The sequence below is a fragment of the Alosa pseudoharengus genome, unplaced genomic scaffold, assembly GCF_046254945.1.
Source record: "Alosa pseudoharengus isolate Yale_2024_CS ecotype anadromous, Long Island Sound unplaced genomic scaffold, YU_APseudo_1.1 YU_APseudo_1.1_scf_9, whole genome shotgun sequence".
NCBI lineage: Eukaryota > Metazoa > Chordata > Actinopteri > Clupeiformes > Clupeidae > Alosa > Alosa pseudoharengus.
Window position 1 is genome coordinate 26,340,690 of NW_027468881.1, and position 18,482 is coordinate 26,359,171.

An 18,482-nucleotide genomic window follows, 5' to 3' on the forward strand; every position below is an offset into this window, starting at 1 on the left:
CACGTTCTTGATTAACCACTATTTGTCCTTTTGGTAGATCAAATGTGTGTTCTGATTAAATTGAATCTTCAAATCGTCTGTATGAAAACCATTTGCCGGTGATGGGCTATTCTTGAGGACGGTAGGCTATCCTAAAACGTCTGACTTTGCTTTAATGTCTGAAGCCTTAGAATCTCTACTAAGTAAAAAATATATCGTCAAATCTCTCATCGACAGTTATACACGGCAATGCCTGCCTGAGCAAATACAAGCCTTCTATAATGAATCACCCTTGAAACCTCGAACAAAGAACCCTTTAATTTTGGACCAGCCTACGTTTCCCAGCGGTCTCCACAGTGGCATGTCTGTGATGTCACAATGAGTATATATTTCTACTGTGTAGCATACCAAACTCTATTGTTACGTTGTAACAGACCGGGGCAGGGGAGCGGGCGACAGAGGCTTCAACAAAAAAAATTGGCAGATCTTGCACAGTTTCAAGGGATAATTTTATCTGGACAGAAATTTTAAATCTGTGCTCATTCTGGGACGTAAAACTTCGCCGGAGATTTAACACGCCCTCGGAGAGGAAAAGGGACACGAAACCTCGGTGGCTTGTTTTACAAAAGCAATCATTAAACGCCGGGCTGAGAAGACAAGGCTTTACACATAAGCCATTGTTAACACAAAATAGATTTTTAAAAATTAAATGAAGTCCTCCGCCCGCATCGCCTGCCCTGTGTTCTCGTTTTGTGCAATTGTGAACGACGATACATTTTCCTTGCACAAATCCAAAAATCAAGACTAATTGCCTGTCTCTTTTGCTCATATGTATTTTTGTGTGGACTAGTGAAATGTATAAATTTCGCAACGGATCAACGAGCACAACATTGCAATCCATTTTCAACAGATCAAGCTACGTTTCTTTATCATAGACATCTAGCCTACAGCCTGCGAAGGTGGCAAACTGTGAAATCAGAGAATCGTGTGGAGTTTGAAAAGAAAAGAAAAAACCATACTGCCATAACCAAAGGAAATTTTTATGTCGATTGTTGCTGCTGATACAACGGTGAACAGCGGAACCGTCGGCAAAGGCTATTCCTGCGTAAGGTAAGGCATCTGGGTGGCTATCATTAGCAGTTACGCCAGTTTGTGCGATAAATGATATGGAGAGGAAGCATAGCTTCCAACCCATTGTTTAGGAGTTTCTGCGCTGTCACGCTGTGCTGGACTGGTCTCTCCAGGAATGAAAGATCCAGGGCTTTGACGTGAGTGACCATTCTCGACCGGTCACTCGAATTAGCCTATGTAGGCAGTCAGGTGAACGGACAACTGTTCCCTTACTCCTGCTTCGCTATAACCAGACGTCTAAAAACTCCCCAGTGACGCTACTAGCCTACTCTACGACAGCTGTTGGGCTATTGTTTAACTTCACAATTGAGGTGAGTTTGAAGTATGCGTAAATATAGGCCTATGTTCTGGAGAGACCATGGTGGTGTAGCTCAGGTAAGCTTCCCAAGCCTTTGATATCTGGACCAGACCGTGAAACAGCCTGAGGTGCTGTCAATCCTCAATTAGCCTTAATGATCACAACCTCGCAGGCTTGTCTACCTCAAGTAGTCCATGGCATCTGTTGTCATTGTGTTGGCCTGCCAGGTTAAGGGGTTTAGGTATTTGTAACATGCAATAGGAGCATCTAAGCTTTGTCTATAGTAGGTGTGTGTAACTTCTTCATAGCAGGGGTATTGTCATGTACATTTCATTTGATAACCTCACTGTACTGCAGTTTATGTTAATGAACCAAACCAATAAACTGGCCTTATCTAACACCTCCACAGTTTACTACCTCAACAAGGTTTGCATGCTTTGCCCTTCACACCCCATACTGCATGGTGGGTATTAAGACCCACTAAGAAACTAGTCATGAGGCTTCCATCCTTTTGATGTTCAGATGAAACATGGCTATATGTCAGAATATATTTTTGCCAAAGCCAAAGTAGTCCTTGACCCTACGTAAATGTTGAGATTGCACGACCCATTTTCAAGATTCGTGTTGAATGTGTGATATGGATTGGATTAAGTGACCTACCCCCAGCACCGTGCAGGCTAGACGCTGCTAACTGGGGCGACCCACATTGCTCACGTTTTGGTGCGTGTAGTCTAATCCTTCACACAGCTGGATGAGTGGATGTAGTGTTGCACGTAGTTCAGCCTGAGGAGCAGGACTTGTTGGGCTTCATTGCCTGCGGTGTACCCTGTCCTGCTTTGCATATACACTTATAAGTATGCTGGCAAGTATAGCAATTTGGATAGGCCTCAACATAGTATGTTTGCATTTTTAAGTGTCCAAATTATGGAATATTTGAGGGTTTTGTGAGGTATGAGGGATTTTAAAGCCTTTTGATATAAAATACAATGACTTATAACACACCAAGAGCATTTTTTAGTCAGTCTGCTTTGTGCCATTCTGTTGCTGACTCACTGGTTTGATCCATGTGATGAATTAGTTCCTGGGTGTTCTATTGTCCTATAGTTTATTTTTACATTTCAATATGCATCATGATCAGGAACCATCCTCTTTGCAGACTATAGGTGGTGATGGGCAGGGTGAGTAGGAGTCATTGCATTCCTCTTTTGGACCGTTTGCTTTTTTCCAGTCGAAACAAATCATCTGGAGGTCAGCCATCTGTGTGCGGTTGCCTCTGCTTAAATGAGATGAGGGTGAAGGAAAGATCTGCAAAATCAAGGACAAGTCTTGGAATGTTATTGCTATATTACATATGAATAAACTATATATATTATCTACATTAAACATTAATGTGTGTAATGTATCCAGTGCCTTACATACAGTATGTGTCATATTGGCAAAGAAATATATGTACTACATGCCAGACCATGTCGTCTAGTGTGCTTTCATACAGTAATACGTTTTTACATACAGAATTTTTATATTCAGCCACATTTATGTAAATGCATATGTCCATAGACGTCTAGCCTTCAACTGGCCAATGAGTGGAATAAAAATAGGAACACAAAGTTCTCTGTTGATATTGACACACAAAATAAATAACCCAATGCTGAGACCCCTGAACACAACTTTTTTAAATGGTTATGGATTTATTTTTGTCAACTGTCTGGTTTGGAGTTACAAGCACATGGAAAACCACCTCATTAAAGCTTTGTTTGGGCTTTTCTTTTTTAAAGTAGCCTAGTATTACATTCTTTTTTGTAATGCAATGTTTATTGAGCTTTGAACATAGGGAAGCATACATAACATTTGTCTTATACACAGCGGTCAAATGTTCCCTTAAAACCCGCCTTCCCCACCCCACCCAATCCCTTACCAATACATGGATAACAGTGAGCTAATTACCATTAGTCAGCTGAGTACAAAGACATTTATGTTTGAAGAATAGTATCACATTTAATGGAATTAATTTGCTCTATGGAATGCATTTTTGGTATTGTATTTTATCAGACAACTACTAACCATAACAACTTCAGCCATGTCATGAGCCAGACTTGCTGCGATGACTTTGGCCTGTTACCTACTGTACTGTATGTTTACCTACCTAAACAAGCATGTCCATTCAGGCTACTACATGAAGGGATGTAAAAATATTCCATGATATACCAAACCCACAGCATCACAGGCAAGTTTTAAAACAAAACCACCAAACGTCAGAAGACTGAATAGCAGAAATAACCTGATACCCCAACTGTCAATTAAACTTATGTTGTTGTATTAAAGGTTTAGTTTATCTTTATGGTTCCTAGCAGACACCTTTATCCAAAGCAACTCACAATAACATCAATAAACATTACAATTAATAGTATGAATTAAAGTCCTATAGCCTAATAAGAATACAAATAATAGTAGTAGTTTCTTAGTTATGCCTAGTGGAAGTCAGTTGATGCTTATTCAGGTCTTAACTGCAAAACCATACATCTGACATTAAACTTCACATTCCAAAGCCAGTGACCAGGTTTCTTTAGTATGCTCTTTATGAATGTCTCTTTGGTGTTGCATGTGATGGAGAACCAGCAACACAGTGTGATAGTGGTGTCTGCAGTATACAGTTATGACGTGCTGTACCATGAAGTGTAATGAAGCTAATAGTTGATTTCCGTACCATTTGCAATGTCACTAGCTATATTTAGGCTTTCTAAAATCTCAAGGCTACAAGAATATGAAAGGTAGCTTAATGGTCTTTTGGTTCATGTGTTGCCATGGTTGCAACCCATTCATAATAAACTGATTATACTTGTGTAGTTCCCTCCCTATGAGTTATCCTGCCAATAAACAAACTGTGCCCCTTGATGTCATATTATGTTGTTGTTGTTGTTGTTTATACAATAAAGAAAAAACATATCGCACCCCTTCAGACATTTTTATCATGCACCTATTAAATGTCTCCCTTGAATAGATTTTTAGCCATATCATAGGATTTGCAAGTGTGCTCATGGGTCATTTATTTAGCAAGAAGAAAATATTGTTGAAAGAACACTGGAAACCGGCAACAGTTACCACTGAGATACCCGAAAGCTTGTGTGTGTGTATGTGTGTGTGTGTGTGTGCGTGTGTGGGGGCAAAGCCGAGGGTTGCCTGGTAAACGTCCTGGCTCAGCCTCATCTGACCCTGTTACTTGGCCAGACCTCTGACTACAGACAGCAAAGGCCTGTTGTCTGGAAGGTTCCGCCACGTTCAGAGGGAAAAAGGAGAAGAGAAGACAGGAAGAAAAAGCTGTCTTTCCAAGGCCATTTTGCTGTAAACTGTGCTTTCCCAGTTGCCATGGCGATGTTTGCTGCCAGATCATTTCCAAGCAAGCTTGTCATGCTAGACGGAAGAGGAGAGAGAGAGAGAGAGAGGGAGGCATGGAGGAAGGGAGGGAGCGAGGGAGAGAACAGAGGGATGAGGCAAGAATACAGATGAAAGCAGAGCCAAAGGTGATGTCACCTTCTTGGGGAATAGAGGGGGATTGCTGCATTGAAGACCCCTTGATAACCTGACGTTAATGAGTATGAGTGAATTCAATATACTCCACTCATCAGCTGTGCCTAAGAAACCATCTCATCTCAAAGCCAGAGTGTGGTGTTGGCGATGAGGGGAGTGCCCTGCCTTGAGAACAGGACCACCAGGGGCATCACTCACTAGCTCTACTTTGCAGGGGCTTCAATGTTTTTTTCTTTTTAAATAATGCTATTTACATACATTAAATTTACATTAATTCATTTAGCAGACGCTTTTATCCAAAGCAACTTATAGAAAGAGTATAAAATTGCTACTCTACAGAGGAGCCCTCCGCTAGGAATGACTATTGCATCTGTCATAGAGAATAAGAGTGTTGACGTTCTTAGTACAAGTCAAAGTGTTTATCAAAGTATTTAACAAAGCACCTGTGATTTACGCCAGTAGATCGGCAACACAAATCTTAAAGAGATTAGTTCCACTGTGCTCCAACATGATCAAGATTGAACTGATTGTAGTATTCTGCAATTGGTTCCGTTCCATTTCTTGGAAATGATCTGGCATTTTCAGTTCTCATTCCATTTGTGCAGTTTTAAGACCGATCTTACAAGTGATGAACAGGGGTCTTTTCCACAAGGCCTGCCAAAGATATTGTTAAATATTTTGCATTGCTTTTCAGAATATAGGCCTACACTTATGCTGGTGTGTATTGCTGACTGTCGGCAGTAAAGTAGAAAATCAATTTGGAGCTCGCCAGGGTAGGTTGAGAGTGATTGATGGTAATGCCACCTGTGCTTGATCTAAGGCCCAACACACACACACAGAAAGACATACACACACTTTAAGGTAATTCCATATTGAAGCAGTGTGTGTTAAAGTTAAGGTGCAGTTCTGGCCTATAAGTGATATTTACTGCGGCACTGCTGATTAACTGAATCATTTATCCGTCTCTCAGCTGCCCAGGTCTGCCTGGTGGCCAAGTAATCGCATTTACCTGAAGTTATTAAGCGCATTCTGGACCGCCTGCCTCGTCCGTCACTCAAAAACCTGCCGGTCGGCCTCTGGGCCTTTTTTCTCTTTTTTTCCCTTTTCGCAGACGCTGAGTTTCCATGGAGACAGTGGGGACACTGGGCCTGAAGCGAAAATTCGAGGAGGTGGACAGCGGCTCGCCCTTCTCCACGCCCAAGGACTCCGACGATGACATCTCCAGTAGCGACAGCGCAGACAGCTGCGACAGTCTCAATGCCCCCTCCAGCTCCCTCACGCGTAAGGCCAGCCCAGGTCAGATCAGACGCAGTTAGGGGGACGGGGTCAGACTTGTGGTAGAGGTCATCATGGTTATTCACATGTTCTTATTTGTGTGGTTTGTTTGTTACTTTTTTTGTTTAAAGTTGTATGCATTTTAGGAAATTATATCTAAAGAGACTTCAGTCAGACTCAGTTTTACCATTTGGAATGCAGAAGCTTTGACACTGAATATATCAGAACCGGTCTGGACGCAGATAGAACAGTATAATTCCGAGGAGGCGACTGGTGGTTTGATGTAGTGTGGACACAAGATCATAAGGTGGATATCTGGCCCATTCAACATTCAGGAGTGCAGCTGCTGGTGGCTATATAGTGTAGGAGGATTATATTTTGATAAACTCCAGACTGATAACATGCTGGCAGCGGGCCTTTGAGCTTTCGCACAGTTGAGCTGTGGGGTTCAAGGACTCACGGTGTGATTGCTAAGCTGGAGAGCTCGTGTGGAGGCAGAGTGTCAATCATGCTCTCTGTTATTAACTTGTTGATGTGTAGAGTAATGTTTTTTAGTTTATCAGCACTCTCCGTCTAACATCCATCTCCTTATCTCTTTCTCTCTCTCTCTTCTCTCTCCCCTGTCTCTCTTTCTTTCTCTATCTCTCTCTCACTCTTTTTCTGTCTCCCTCTCTGTCTCTTTCTGTCTCTCTTTCTCTCTCTCTCTCTCTCTATCTCTCGCACTCTCTCTGTCTCCCTCTCTCTTTCTCTCATTCTCTCTCTTTCTTTCTCTACCCCTCTCTGTCTCTGTGTCTCTCTTTCTCCCCCCTCTCTTTGTCTCTCTATCTCTCTGTATCTCTCGCACTCTCTATTTCTCTGTCTCCCTCTCTCTCTTTCTCTCGTTCTCTCTCTTTCTCTCGTTCTCTCTCTTTCTCTACCCCTCTCTGTCTCTCTCTCTCTCCCCCTCCCTCTCTGTCTCTCTATCTCTCCGTCACACAGCGACCTCCATCCTCAGGCGCCCGCGGCCGTCGCTGGGGCGGAAGCGCGTGCGTTTCGACTCGGTGACGGTGTACTACTTCTCCCGGCGCCAGGGCTTCACCAGCGTGCCCAGTCAGGGGGGCAGCTCTCTGGGCATGGCGCGCCACCACTGCGACATCCGCCACTACACGCTGGGCGAGTTCGCCCGCGAGCAGGAGAGCAGCCACAGGCTCATCCTGCGCCAACACCTGCGCCAGGAGAAGCTCAACGCCCGCAAGATGAAGGTGAGGAGGAGGAAGATGTCGAGGGGGGGAAGGGTGGTGATGATCGTTACAGATGATATACTGTAGGTTGGCGATGATGAAGGTCAGACAGGACAGTTATATCCATCTTGGAAGTCTGAGTAGTGCATTTCAGTGAAAGTCAGTTGCAGGACTTGACGTGTGCTTACTGGAAGCCTCAGTTCCAAATACACAATAATGAAGATTTGTGGTGGTAAATGCAGTTGAAATGGTGTTCTCATAGTCCTGCAACACTTTACGGCCATGATTGTTTGTCGTTTAAGCACTTAAGAATAATGAAATCAAATCTAACAGACAGACTACACCAGGCATATAATTAAAGCGTTCCTTTAAGAGTGGGTGCTGCAACAATTAGCTTCCACTATAATCAATGGAACTGGTTGCAGCAGATGTGATAGCGATGCCCTACCTGACATAGCCAGTGTGACGAGAATGACTAGGCACCGCTGGTCATCTGGCCATCATCGTATAAAGCCCTCCCAGATGATTTCATTGGTGTGCACAGCTCTCATACAGGCTTAGAGGCTTCTTAATGGAGCAAGACCAGACTGACTTTCCTGACCTCAAATTTTGTGGGCGTGGTACATTCGGGCTGGCTTCCAGGCTACCAGTAACCATTTTTATACTCTGTGAATGGAGCGCTTCAATTGCACACCCTGTACGTTTTTAAAAAGATGAGTCATTCTTTCAAACTTGAAGGCCGCGTCTTTCTCCTGACACCCCTCTCTATTCCAGCTGACCCGTAACGGGACGGTGGAGTGCGCCCAGGCCGAGCTCCTCACCCTGGACGACGTGTCGGACGAGGACCTGGACGTGGAGAGTGTGGAGGTGGACGACTGCTTCTTCCTGCAGCCGCTGCCCACCAAACGCCGCCGAGCGCTCCTACGCGCCTCGGGCATCAACCGCATCGACGCGCGTGAGAAAGCCGAGCTGCGCACCATCCGTCTCTCGCGCGAGGAGTGCGGCTGCGACTGTCGCTTCTACTGCGACCCGCGCCACTGCGGCTGCAGCCAGGCGGGCATCAAATGCCAGGTGAGCGCCACTGCCCAGGGTTATCATCAGATAGAGAGCACAGAGGCCGTGCTGATCTTCGTGCTTGCCCAGTCAAAGCATAGGTGTGGCTTATGCAAATCCCTGCAACTGCAGCAACTGCTCCAGTGATCAGCAAGTCTCTAAAGACTGGGGAGTAGATAGAGAGATGAGAAGTGGTAGAGCCGCTGTAGAATCTTCTGCCATGTGACCTATATTGATTAGTGTGTATCCGTTTGTAAATATCAGACCTTCACTTAGAGATTGTACATTCATGATAGGTGTGTGTGTGTGTGTGTGTGTGTGTGTGTGTGTGTGTGTGTGTGTGTGTGTGTGTGTGTGTGTGTGTGTATGTGTGTGTATCTTTGCATTGTTTAGTGTGTCTGCAACATTCCTGTCATTTTTCTGCCCTCTTGCACACCATGTGAGATGCTCTTGTCTGTTGGTTTAGCTTCACGCTCTGTGGCTGCCCCCTCTGTCCTCTCCCCTGCGCTCTATCAGCGGTCCTCAGAGTCTCCTACTCACACACCAGCTCTGTTCTCCCAGCGTCTCATGGGGATGACACATTTCTCTGGACAGACTTACTGTCAACCAGAAAGCTAATTGGACATACGCTCTACACTCATACAGACGGGTTTCCCGTTAACCAAAATTACTAGATGCACGTGTAGCCACGGGGCAAAAAGCGCTCACTGGCCGGCCACAGCGTTATAAAGCTGACCTAATAGTCGGCTGCTGTAATCTAGATTTGGCATGGCATGGTAATCTAGATCTTGCTGACTCAATAATGATAACATTGTTATTGTTACAGAATTGGATATATAAGCCTAGCCTGTTAGCTACACTGTCACTGTCACAGGCTACACTTGCACCCTGGGCTTTCGGCTCCACATATCACTTCTCTCGTTTGTCATGTCTGAATGTGCGGAAGGTCCAAATTAAATATCCACTGATATTAGATTAATATCACTGATTTTTGTGTCGTATACGACATGTCACATTGTACAGTCCTACATAAATCGGGAGTGCTGTGTCACAACTAGCTACAGCTCCGTACCATTCGGGCCCAAGTGTCCACGGGGACACAGGTTCGAGTTTGACCCGGGTCATTTTCCAATCCCACCGCATCTCTCTCTCCCACTCACTTCCTATCAGTCTCTTCACTATCCAATCATAACCAAGTGAAAAAAGCCCCAAATATACACTTTAAAAAGGAATATAGAACATTCTTTAACCATTGCTGTTTCGGTTGGTGCGGTTACAACACAACTCCAAGTAATCTTTTCTGCTCTATGCTTCTCCATACTGTTCTATGCTGCTTTCTGTCCCTTAGATGCGCACACATGTTTTTGTGATGTTGCATGGAAACCTATGTATAATGAATTAGAGAGGGTACTTCACTGAAAGAGTCAAGTTCTCTCCTGAAATATGTACTGTATGTTTGTATGATCAGTGTTGGGAGGGTTACTTTTAAAATGTATTCCACTACAGATTACTGAATACATGCCCTACAATGTATTTTGTAACATATTCCAATAGCGTACTCAAAGTGAGTAACATATTTTTAATACTTTGGATTACATGAACGTTATATTATATTTTATTAGCAGTGGATGAAACAGTTATGTGAGGTTATGTGAAGTTGTAAGACTCATAGTGTCAACAAATATTTTAATTTGAGTTTGAAAAGGCATGGCGTACATGTTTTAATGATTAGAATTTATCATGTACTGTATTCTGAATACCACCGACTTATATTGTAACTGTATTTAAATACAGTTGCTCATAATTTGTATTTAAAATATGTAATCCGGAATACATGTATTCATTTACTTCCAAACACTGTGTATGATATGTATGAGCTGCTGATTTGTAATGAGGTGCCTGACATACCTATTAAATGTGATGCTTGTGCTTAAAATGACCGCCATGTCTTTACTAGGTGGACAGGATGTCGTTCCCTTGCGGCTGCTCGCGGGAGGGTTGTGGCAACGGCGCCGGTCGGATCGAGTTCAACCCCCTCCGCGTGCGCACGCACTACCTGCACACCATCATGAAGCTGGACCTGGAGAAGCGCGGGCTGCTGGGCGAGGTTCTGGAGGACGACCCCGAGGCGCCCACGCCGTCCCCCTCCATGTCTCCGTCCCCCTCACTGTCCCCGGGCTCGGAGCTGGAGGCGGACGCGCGGGCGGTCCAGGCACTGCTGGCCGAGCACGACAGCCTGGAGCGCGAGAACGAGACGGCCGTGCTGCACCTGCAGAGCGCCGAGGAGCGCGAGCGGAGGAGGCGCGAGCAGGAGCAGGAGGAGGTGGTGGCGCTGGAGATGGAGGTGCAGCACGAGGAGGAGCCCACGCTCTGCCTCCTGGCGGGCCAGCTGGTGGAGGAGGCGCGCAGGGCCGAGGCCGTGGAGGGCATGCTGATCCAGGGGGCCTTCCCTGAGGGCACAGCGCTGCTCTGCATCGCACAGGAGCCCGTGGGCCAGCAGGAGGCGCCGCTGCAGCCTGAGGAGCAAGAGGAGCAGCAGGAGGCAGCGCTGCAGCCTGAGGAGAAAGAGGAGCAGCAGGAGGAGCAGGAGAAGGAGGTGCAGCGAGAGCCACAGCCGCAGGAGGAGCAGGAGCGCTGCCTCCTGAAAGACCAGCCCGCCGCTCCACTGCTGTACTACCAGATCGGCCAGGTGGAGGCCAGCGCCGTCCAGTCCCACGCCACAGCCGAGGAAGCGGAGCGGGAGCGCGCGGAGGGCAAGGAGGGCACTGGGCGCGGCCAGGGGGGAGGAGGAGGAGAGGAGGGAGACACGGAGAGCGGGGGCCACGAACTGGCCACCAGCAAGCAGAGCTCGGGTGAGAGCTCGCCCTCGTCCGCGGAGGATCCACGCCCTGAGAGCAGAGGTGAGGAGGAAGAGGAGGAGGAGGAGGAGGAGGAGGAGCCCCCCAGTCCGCCTGAAGAGAGCCTCGATGGGCCACCGTGCCAGCAGATGTGCCTCCTGTCTGGGCCAGATGCACTAGAGCTCCCCACCGAAGTCTAAGTCCAGCACCTCTGCAGAAGTTTTGCACAAGATTTTGACTAGATTGAAATTGAAGGGTAGAATCAACTCAGTTGATGAGTAGATTGTTTTATTACTAATGCTATTATTATTATTATCATCATTATTGTTATTATGGATAAGCGTTGCGTAATGTTGACAGGTAGAACGTGAAACGTAACTGTCACTGATGAATTTGGTAATTGGAATGATTAGAAATATGGGCTTGAGGGGCCAGTCTGAAATATGAAAGCAACATATCTCGTAAAAAATCTGGCCTGGCCTTACAAAAACATACCAAGTAATAATGGATCAAAAGAATACTTTAATATGTCAGAGGGGGGAGGCATGATGCACTGTAGGGTTGGGAGATATACCAAACATTTCCTCATATCACTGATGAGAAGCTCTTACTGACCGCAGAATGCATTTCTGGATAAACGTCAGCTCCGGTTTATAAGTGTCGGTAGCGGCAACTCTTCCGTGCCATTTCATTCTGCATTCTTAACAAAGTACGAGACACCATCAGCACGAGTGAGTGTCACACCTTTCTCACCACTGTCTTACATTCAGTGTGGTGGCCACCATATTTATTAATTAATCAAATCATTGATCCATTACAGTTCAAAGAAAGGTGACAAATATTCAAAAAAATATATATCATTGTTCCTGAAGTAGCCTAACTGTTGGAAAGTATCTTGGTACTGACTTGAGGTCATATCTCCCAGCCCTAGTTTGACGAGGCGTGTGTAGGTCATAGTTTCCTGTTTCACCCTGGCTTAGTGGACGCTGGAAAATGTTGCCTACGCATGTGGCAATTCATCACCAGTGAATTTAATGTGCAGAGGCTCACTGTCTGTTGCTGAGTTGACCAGAGATGGTACAGGGGAATTGGCCGCCCAAGAAAACAAACAAACTAGTAAATAAGGATAGGAAAAAAGAATTGTCTGGTCACCAGTGGCCACTGGCGTCACCCTACAGTGTGAAGCAGACCTAACTAAAATCCTGGAGATACTTGGTTACAATGTACTGTAAAAGAGTTCATCACGAACAGCGTGAGTGTGTGTGAGCGCGAGAAAGAGTGAGCGCACTGCTTAATACGCCTGTATGCACGTGATAAGCTTGATTTGTATTGTGAGTGGGGAAACTGGTCTGAAACCAGGCCAAATGTTCTTTTAGTTCCTTCGGTTGCTTTTTATCCTTTCTTGTCTATGAACCACAGTGCCACTACAGCTAGCAAGAGCTCCTTATCTATTACACCCAACTGTAGCGGTAAACACAGGAGCTGTGATGCAATTTATTGATGACTGACCCCAAATTGGTTTTATTTGAGTATAATTTGGGAAAAGAGTATGACTTCTGAAATGTGAGGCTATACTGGACAAATGATACCCACTCTATATTGTTATTTGTCTAAAAGTCTGATATACGTTTTCGTTTGATGAAATTATTGTTTTTTGGTTTTCTTTTTTTTTTACTTAATGGTGGGTGCACTTCACACAAAGTCTCCATGTACAATGCATGCACCTTGACAACGGTAACACTTAACCGTTATTTGCACAATGACACTGTTACGTTGCTGTTTTAATCCCACTAGACAGCGGTTAGCTATTTGCCGTTTCAGTGTACATGTTGCAGTAGGTGGCGATGTAGTTTCCTTTTAAAATATAGACTTGAACGTCAGACTGTGCACGTCACATTAATCAAGTCACCAAGTGTTGTCGTAGCCAATTCAGATTAAAATTGTAGATTGAATAGCAATATTCTCTTTTCAAACAAAGGGGACAAAAGCTGGAGTGTGTGATGATTCCAATGACATCAATTCATTTCCCCAGTCATTTGCCTCAAATTGTTTTAATTTGCCCCCATTGACCTGACATCACAGAAAAATGTCCATTTAGATATTACAAATATTATGGCAATGATCTTAAAAAGCTTCAAGTCAAACTTATTATATGTTAATTAGAGTAAAATATTTAAAGGAAAAGTCTTTGGAGATGTTTTGAAGTGGTAACAAAAAAAACTTTTTTGTGCTAAATTATGTGAAACCTGAAAAGACAAAAAAAAACTGTTCTTAGTCTATATGTGACTGTGTAACTGTGTGAATGTGTGTGTGTGTATGTGTGTGCACATGTGTGTGTGTGTGTGTGCGCATGTGTGTGTGAATGTTTGTGCATGTATTTGTGCGCACGTGTGTGTGTGTGTGTATGTGTGTGTGTGTGTGTGTGTGTGTGTGTGTGTGTGTGTGTGTGTGTGTGTGTGTGTGTGTGTGTGTGTGTGCACACGTGTGTGTGTGCATGTGTCTGTGTATGTGCGCGTGTATGTGTGTGTGTGTGCACTAAAGAATGAATTTCTATGTAGTTCTGAGTGTGCCTCAGCAAAGGAATGTGTGAGCTGCTCATCAGCGCATGTCAGTGGGTTGTGTTCTTTTTCATAAAGGTGCTTTTGGATTTGACATTTTCACAAAGTTCCAACCATTTTGACAGTCATATCATTTTATTAGCTATTTACTTTGCCGTTGGTACGGGGCAGAGTATGTATGTGTCTTTTGTTTCTGTGGATATGACTGTGAGGTTTAAAAAGCTGTTGTTTAATGTTTAAAGTCATTGACATCTACAGTATGACCCCCCTGTTGAAATATGCTGTATAAGTTCAGATCATCTGGACATTGGATAAATTCTCTTTTACTCATTAGTGAGCATGACACTAAGGAAACAATGTTTTTGTTTGTTTGTTTGTTAGTTGTTTGTCTTTTGCCGTGTAATGTATTCCATAATCAAAACGGAGTTGGCAAATGAGAACACAATGGCCTTTTTGGGCACCTCTTCAAACTAAATCATTTCACATTCATTGTTATTATTTTTGTTTTTTTGTTTTCACTGTTATTTTGTATGAATATGAATGCCATTATAGGGACATGTTGTTTTGGTTATGGTGTGAATTTTTATTTCTGATATTGCGCCGTGCAGTGCCATGGGACGTCACTGGCACTGGGCTGCCTACCAAGCCTGTGTCATCACCCCCACTTACCCCCCTTCTAAAGTCTGACTAGAACATGTAGAGATCTAAATGGCGGCGGGAGCTGCTCTCCCCTGTTGTCAAATGAGAAGTGATGCTGATTTCAATGGCTGCCAGTGTGTGTGGGGGGAGCAATCTATGTGGCACAGCAATCAATGCTGTCAGTAAGAGAGAGCACGCTAGTTCTGTATGGCGATCTCGTTCCATATCATGAAATGATAAAAAGTATGTATGTTGTCCCCTTCCCCCACCCTGTTTGTTTATAACTTGTCCTTGTTTGTTTGTTTGTTTGTTTTGCCTGTGTAATAATCTATCCATGCGTGCCCTCCCTGTGTGCATGTTTGGTCTGGATCAGTGTAGGCCTGCCAGCCTTTAGTACTCGGCAACCTTACCTAGTGGGAGCACAAAGTCAGGAGGTTGAGTGTCGTGCCCATCGGTCACCTACGACCTTACCTAGTGGGAGCACAAGGTCAGGATGTTGAGTGTCGTGCCCATCGGTCACCTACGACCTTACCTAGTGGGAGCACAAGGTCAGGATGTTGAGTGTCGTGCCCATCGGTCACCTACGACCTTACCTAGTGGGAGCACAAGGTCAGGATGTTGAGTGTCGTGCCCATCGGTCACCTACGACCTTACCTAGTGGGAGCACAAGGTCAGGAGGTTGAGTGTCGTGCCCATCGGTCACCTACGACCTTACCTAGTGGGAGCACAAGGTTAGGAGGTCGAGTGTCAAGACCACCGGAGTGTGGCCGCAGCTGTGTGCACAGTGGGGTCTGCTGTCTCCTGTTATGACTTTCATTTTATCGTCCTAATGTAAAGAACGTACGTATATATAAACGTATATATCTATTTGAAAGAGAAAGCACTCAAGAAGAAAACCAGAGGGTCTCAGATATGTATGCTGCAAAAGGGGAGGGTTAACAGTCCCACAAAAAAAACAAAAGTGATGATGACAGAAACCTCATGCTGTACATGTGCATTCCATGGGTCTGACCCCTCTCCTCTCTCCTCTCTTTCTCCTCTCCTTCTCTCTCCTCTCTTCTCCTCTCTTGTCCACTCCTCTCCTCCTTCTCTTCTCTCCTCCCCTCCTCTCTTCTCCTCTCCTCTCTTGTTCACCCCTCTCCTTCTTTTCTCTCCTCTCCTCCTCTCTTCTCTTCTCCTCTCTGTGTATTTGTGGTTCCCTGCCAGGGCTTCATAGATGCAGTGCATATAAGGCCTGAAATCACTGCAGCCATTAAAATCCAACCCATTCTGGTGATTGCCTTTGTGTGTGTGTGTGTGTGTGTGTGTGTGTGTGTGTGTGTGTGTGTGTGTGTGTGTGTGTGTGTCTCTGTGTGTGTCTGTGCGTGTGTTTATGTGTGTGTAGGAGAAGGAGTTACATTATTTCAGTGCTGATTGGTTGGAGCAACTCTGATGCTTACTGTTGCCTACAGAAGAGATACTCATACAAAGTTTTTTTATATAAAATGTAAGGAAAAAATAAATGAATTCAAAAATAATGAATTGAAGAGCATTGTGTTCATTTATTCTGTAAAAATATCTCAAATTCTCATTGAGCATACAACAGTGAAACACTTTCCATACTTGACAGTGCTGCTCTTGCTGTTACCCCAACAGTATTCTGAAATAAGAGTAGCATATAGCCACTAGCCGAGACAAGAATGTTCCTCTTTCTCTCCCTGTTGATTCCATTTGACTGGTGAGAACCTGCATTGCCTCTCCATGCATTTTATATGGTCATCCTGAGAAGCCTGAACTGAGTATTGTCAAGGTTACGGCGATCATGTTGCTGAAAGTTTTTAATACATTTAGTAAATTGTGTGTTTGTATTTGGTCTGGTAGTGGAAACTGAGTTTTTAAGAGTTTAGCTGGTGTGGAGTGTGATAAGCTGAATGTATCAAACCCAGTGAGAAAAATGAAACCTGTGATATACTGTACTTTCCCCCTCAGCAAAACCCTTTCCCACTCCCTAAATGGGTATATGTTTTTAGCCAAATCCATTCTGATAAGAGCATCCTCCCAAACCTCTACAGCAGCAGTTGCCTAAGCCACTCACCACAGATCATGAAAATGTGGTAGGAAATCTAGTGCACCAATCAATTCTCATCTGAGACTGTACTCTATTAATCTGACTCAGTGACATACAGAACAGCGATGCCAGGCTTGTAGATTACTGCCCATAATACTACATGTGCACTATAAAGCACCTGTCATCATATACACATAGACCTTTTTCAGTCAGGTTTGTGTTACCACAGTAATCAAATTAGTCGCTCCATCTCTTGAAATTAATGTAGGAATGCATATCGACAGTTCTGACCGAAAGAGGAGTTATTTCATGAACATCAAGAGATTCTGTAGAAAAGAAGATGTTGTTAAAAGTAGTGGAATAGGTAGCCTTTGCTTTAAAAAAAAAAAAGATTTAGCAGAAAACATTATTTTTATTTTGCTTTCTAATGTTCATTTTTTGATGTTATTTGTTTTACTACAATGCTTTAAAAGCCTTGCTATAAAACATAATTAAGCGACAACAATCATCCACTGGTTTATGATGGTCCTCAGTATCTTTACATCAGTGTGTGTGATTTGCAATGCAGATTATGCCGGCACTGTCTAGGATAGGCTAACAAAAGATATTATCAACAATGGCCAACATACATTTGATATGGGACAAACTATTAATTCAGGTATTGGCAAGATATATCATCCAGAGGATAGTAAGATGAAAGACAATATTTTCACTGCTGCAAGACTGATGCCATAGCCATAAATGTACTGTACATTAGAAAGACCAGGCTGCATTTTGAATATTATACCACTAGATGGCGTTATCTATTCTTGTTCTTCAAGAACTGTCTAAGGCTCTGCTGTCCTTGAGATGCCATAGCCATTGATGTATATAACAGTTTTTGCCCATTGCTTACACACTAAAATCGAATGCTTAGACCAAAGCCTACCTAAACTTCTTGTAGCATACTTTAAACACATAACAATAGCTTAAACACATATTCTGCTTTGTACATTGTTTTAAATTCTGCAACACACTTGCGAAACACTACACCTTTCTTACATTGCAAAACACTACACATTTCTTGCATTAGACACTTTGTTCAAAAATGATACTCATGTTATCATTGAGAAAACACTTCTATTTAAAATGCAAGCATCTGGTAAAACCCACACACATACCTGAAAACACTTACAGAGAAAACTGAGCACCAATCAGTCTGAGGCTTAGCACTACAAATACACTTCAGGTAAGTTATTGTGTGTACCTGTTCAATTGTGTGATTTTACATTGTATATGACCACCAACCACATACCTGCATGCCTTTTTTGCAAGCAATGGAAAGGGGATGCAGAGACATTGAGGTGGGGTCAGTTCAAGGGTGCATACGGCACACAAGGTGATATTTTCCCCGTTGCCTAGCCCGAGAAGACAATACCTGCGATGTCAATGAAGACTTGTGGCAGGATCCATAAAGCCCCCACCCCACCCCCACTACACACACATACAATTTTCAAATAACAATTTCTCCAGTAATTGTTTTTTTTTCTTTTTACTTTTGTTTTGTAACTACATTTTTTATTTGTTTATAATACATTCACTTACACTGATAAGTGTGATTGTACTTTTCTTTAGAATGTCTCTAGAATGTTTTTGTAAGATTTTTTTGTAAAAACTTTTGTTGCAAAAAATGTCAGTTGATTACTGCAGAAATTCTGCTTTTGAGTTTCACAGAAGACTGAGTCCGAGAAAATGACAAAAAAAATAGAAACACAAAGATTGCAGTGTTTTAGATAAAACACATCCGTGTGTTGCTGTTGATTTGAGACATTTTTAGAAAGGATTGCTGAGCTTCGATCGCAGTGTTTCATTTTGGCATATATGTGAGTTGTTTATCTCCAAGTGCTATGTCTTATTTGGCTGTGTGTTGAGTTTTGACAT

At 43.8% G+C, this 18,482-nt stretch overlaps 1 protein-coding gene across 1 annotated transcript; it reads left to right on the forward strand.

Moving 5' to 3' along the window:
* Positions 1-420: 420 nt before the first annotated feature.
* csrnp2 (cysteine-serine-rich nuclear protein 2) lies at positions 421-15,997 on the forward strand. The gene is made up of 5 exons (XM_076276322.1): positions 421-1,089; positions 6,045-6,229; positions 7,187-7,449; positions 8,203-8,499; positions 10,439-15,997. Exons 2-5 carry the CDS (start codon positions 6,058-6,060, stop codon positions 11,516-11,518), a joined length of 1,812 nt encoding a protein of 603 aa, XP_076132437.1. The 5' UTR covers positions 421-1,089; positions 6,045-6,057; the 3' UTR covers positions 11,519-15,997.
* The last annotated feature ends 2,485 nt before the right edge of the window (positions 15,998-18,482 follow it).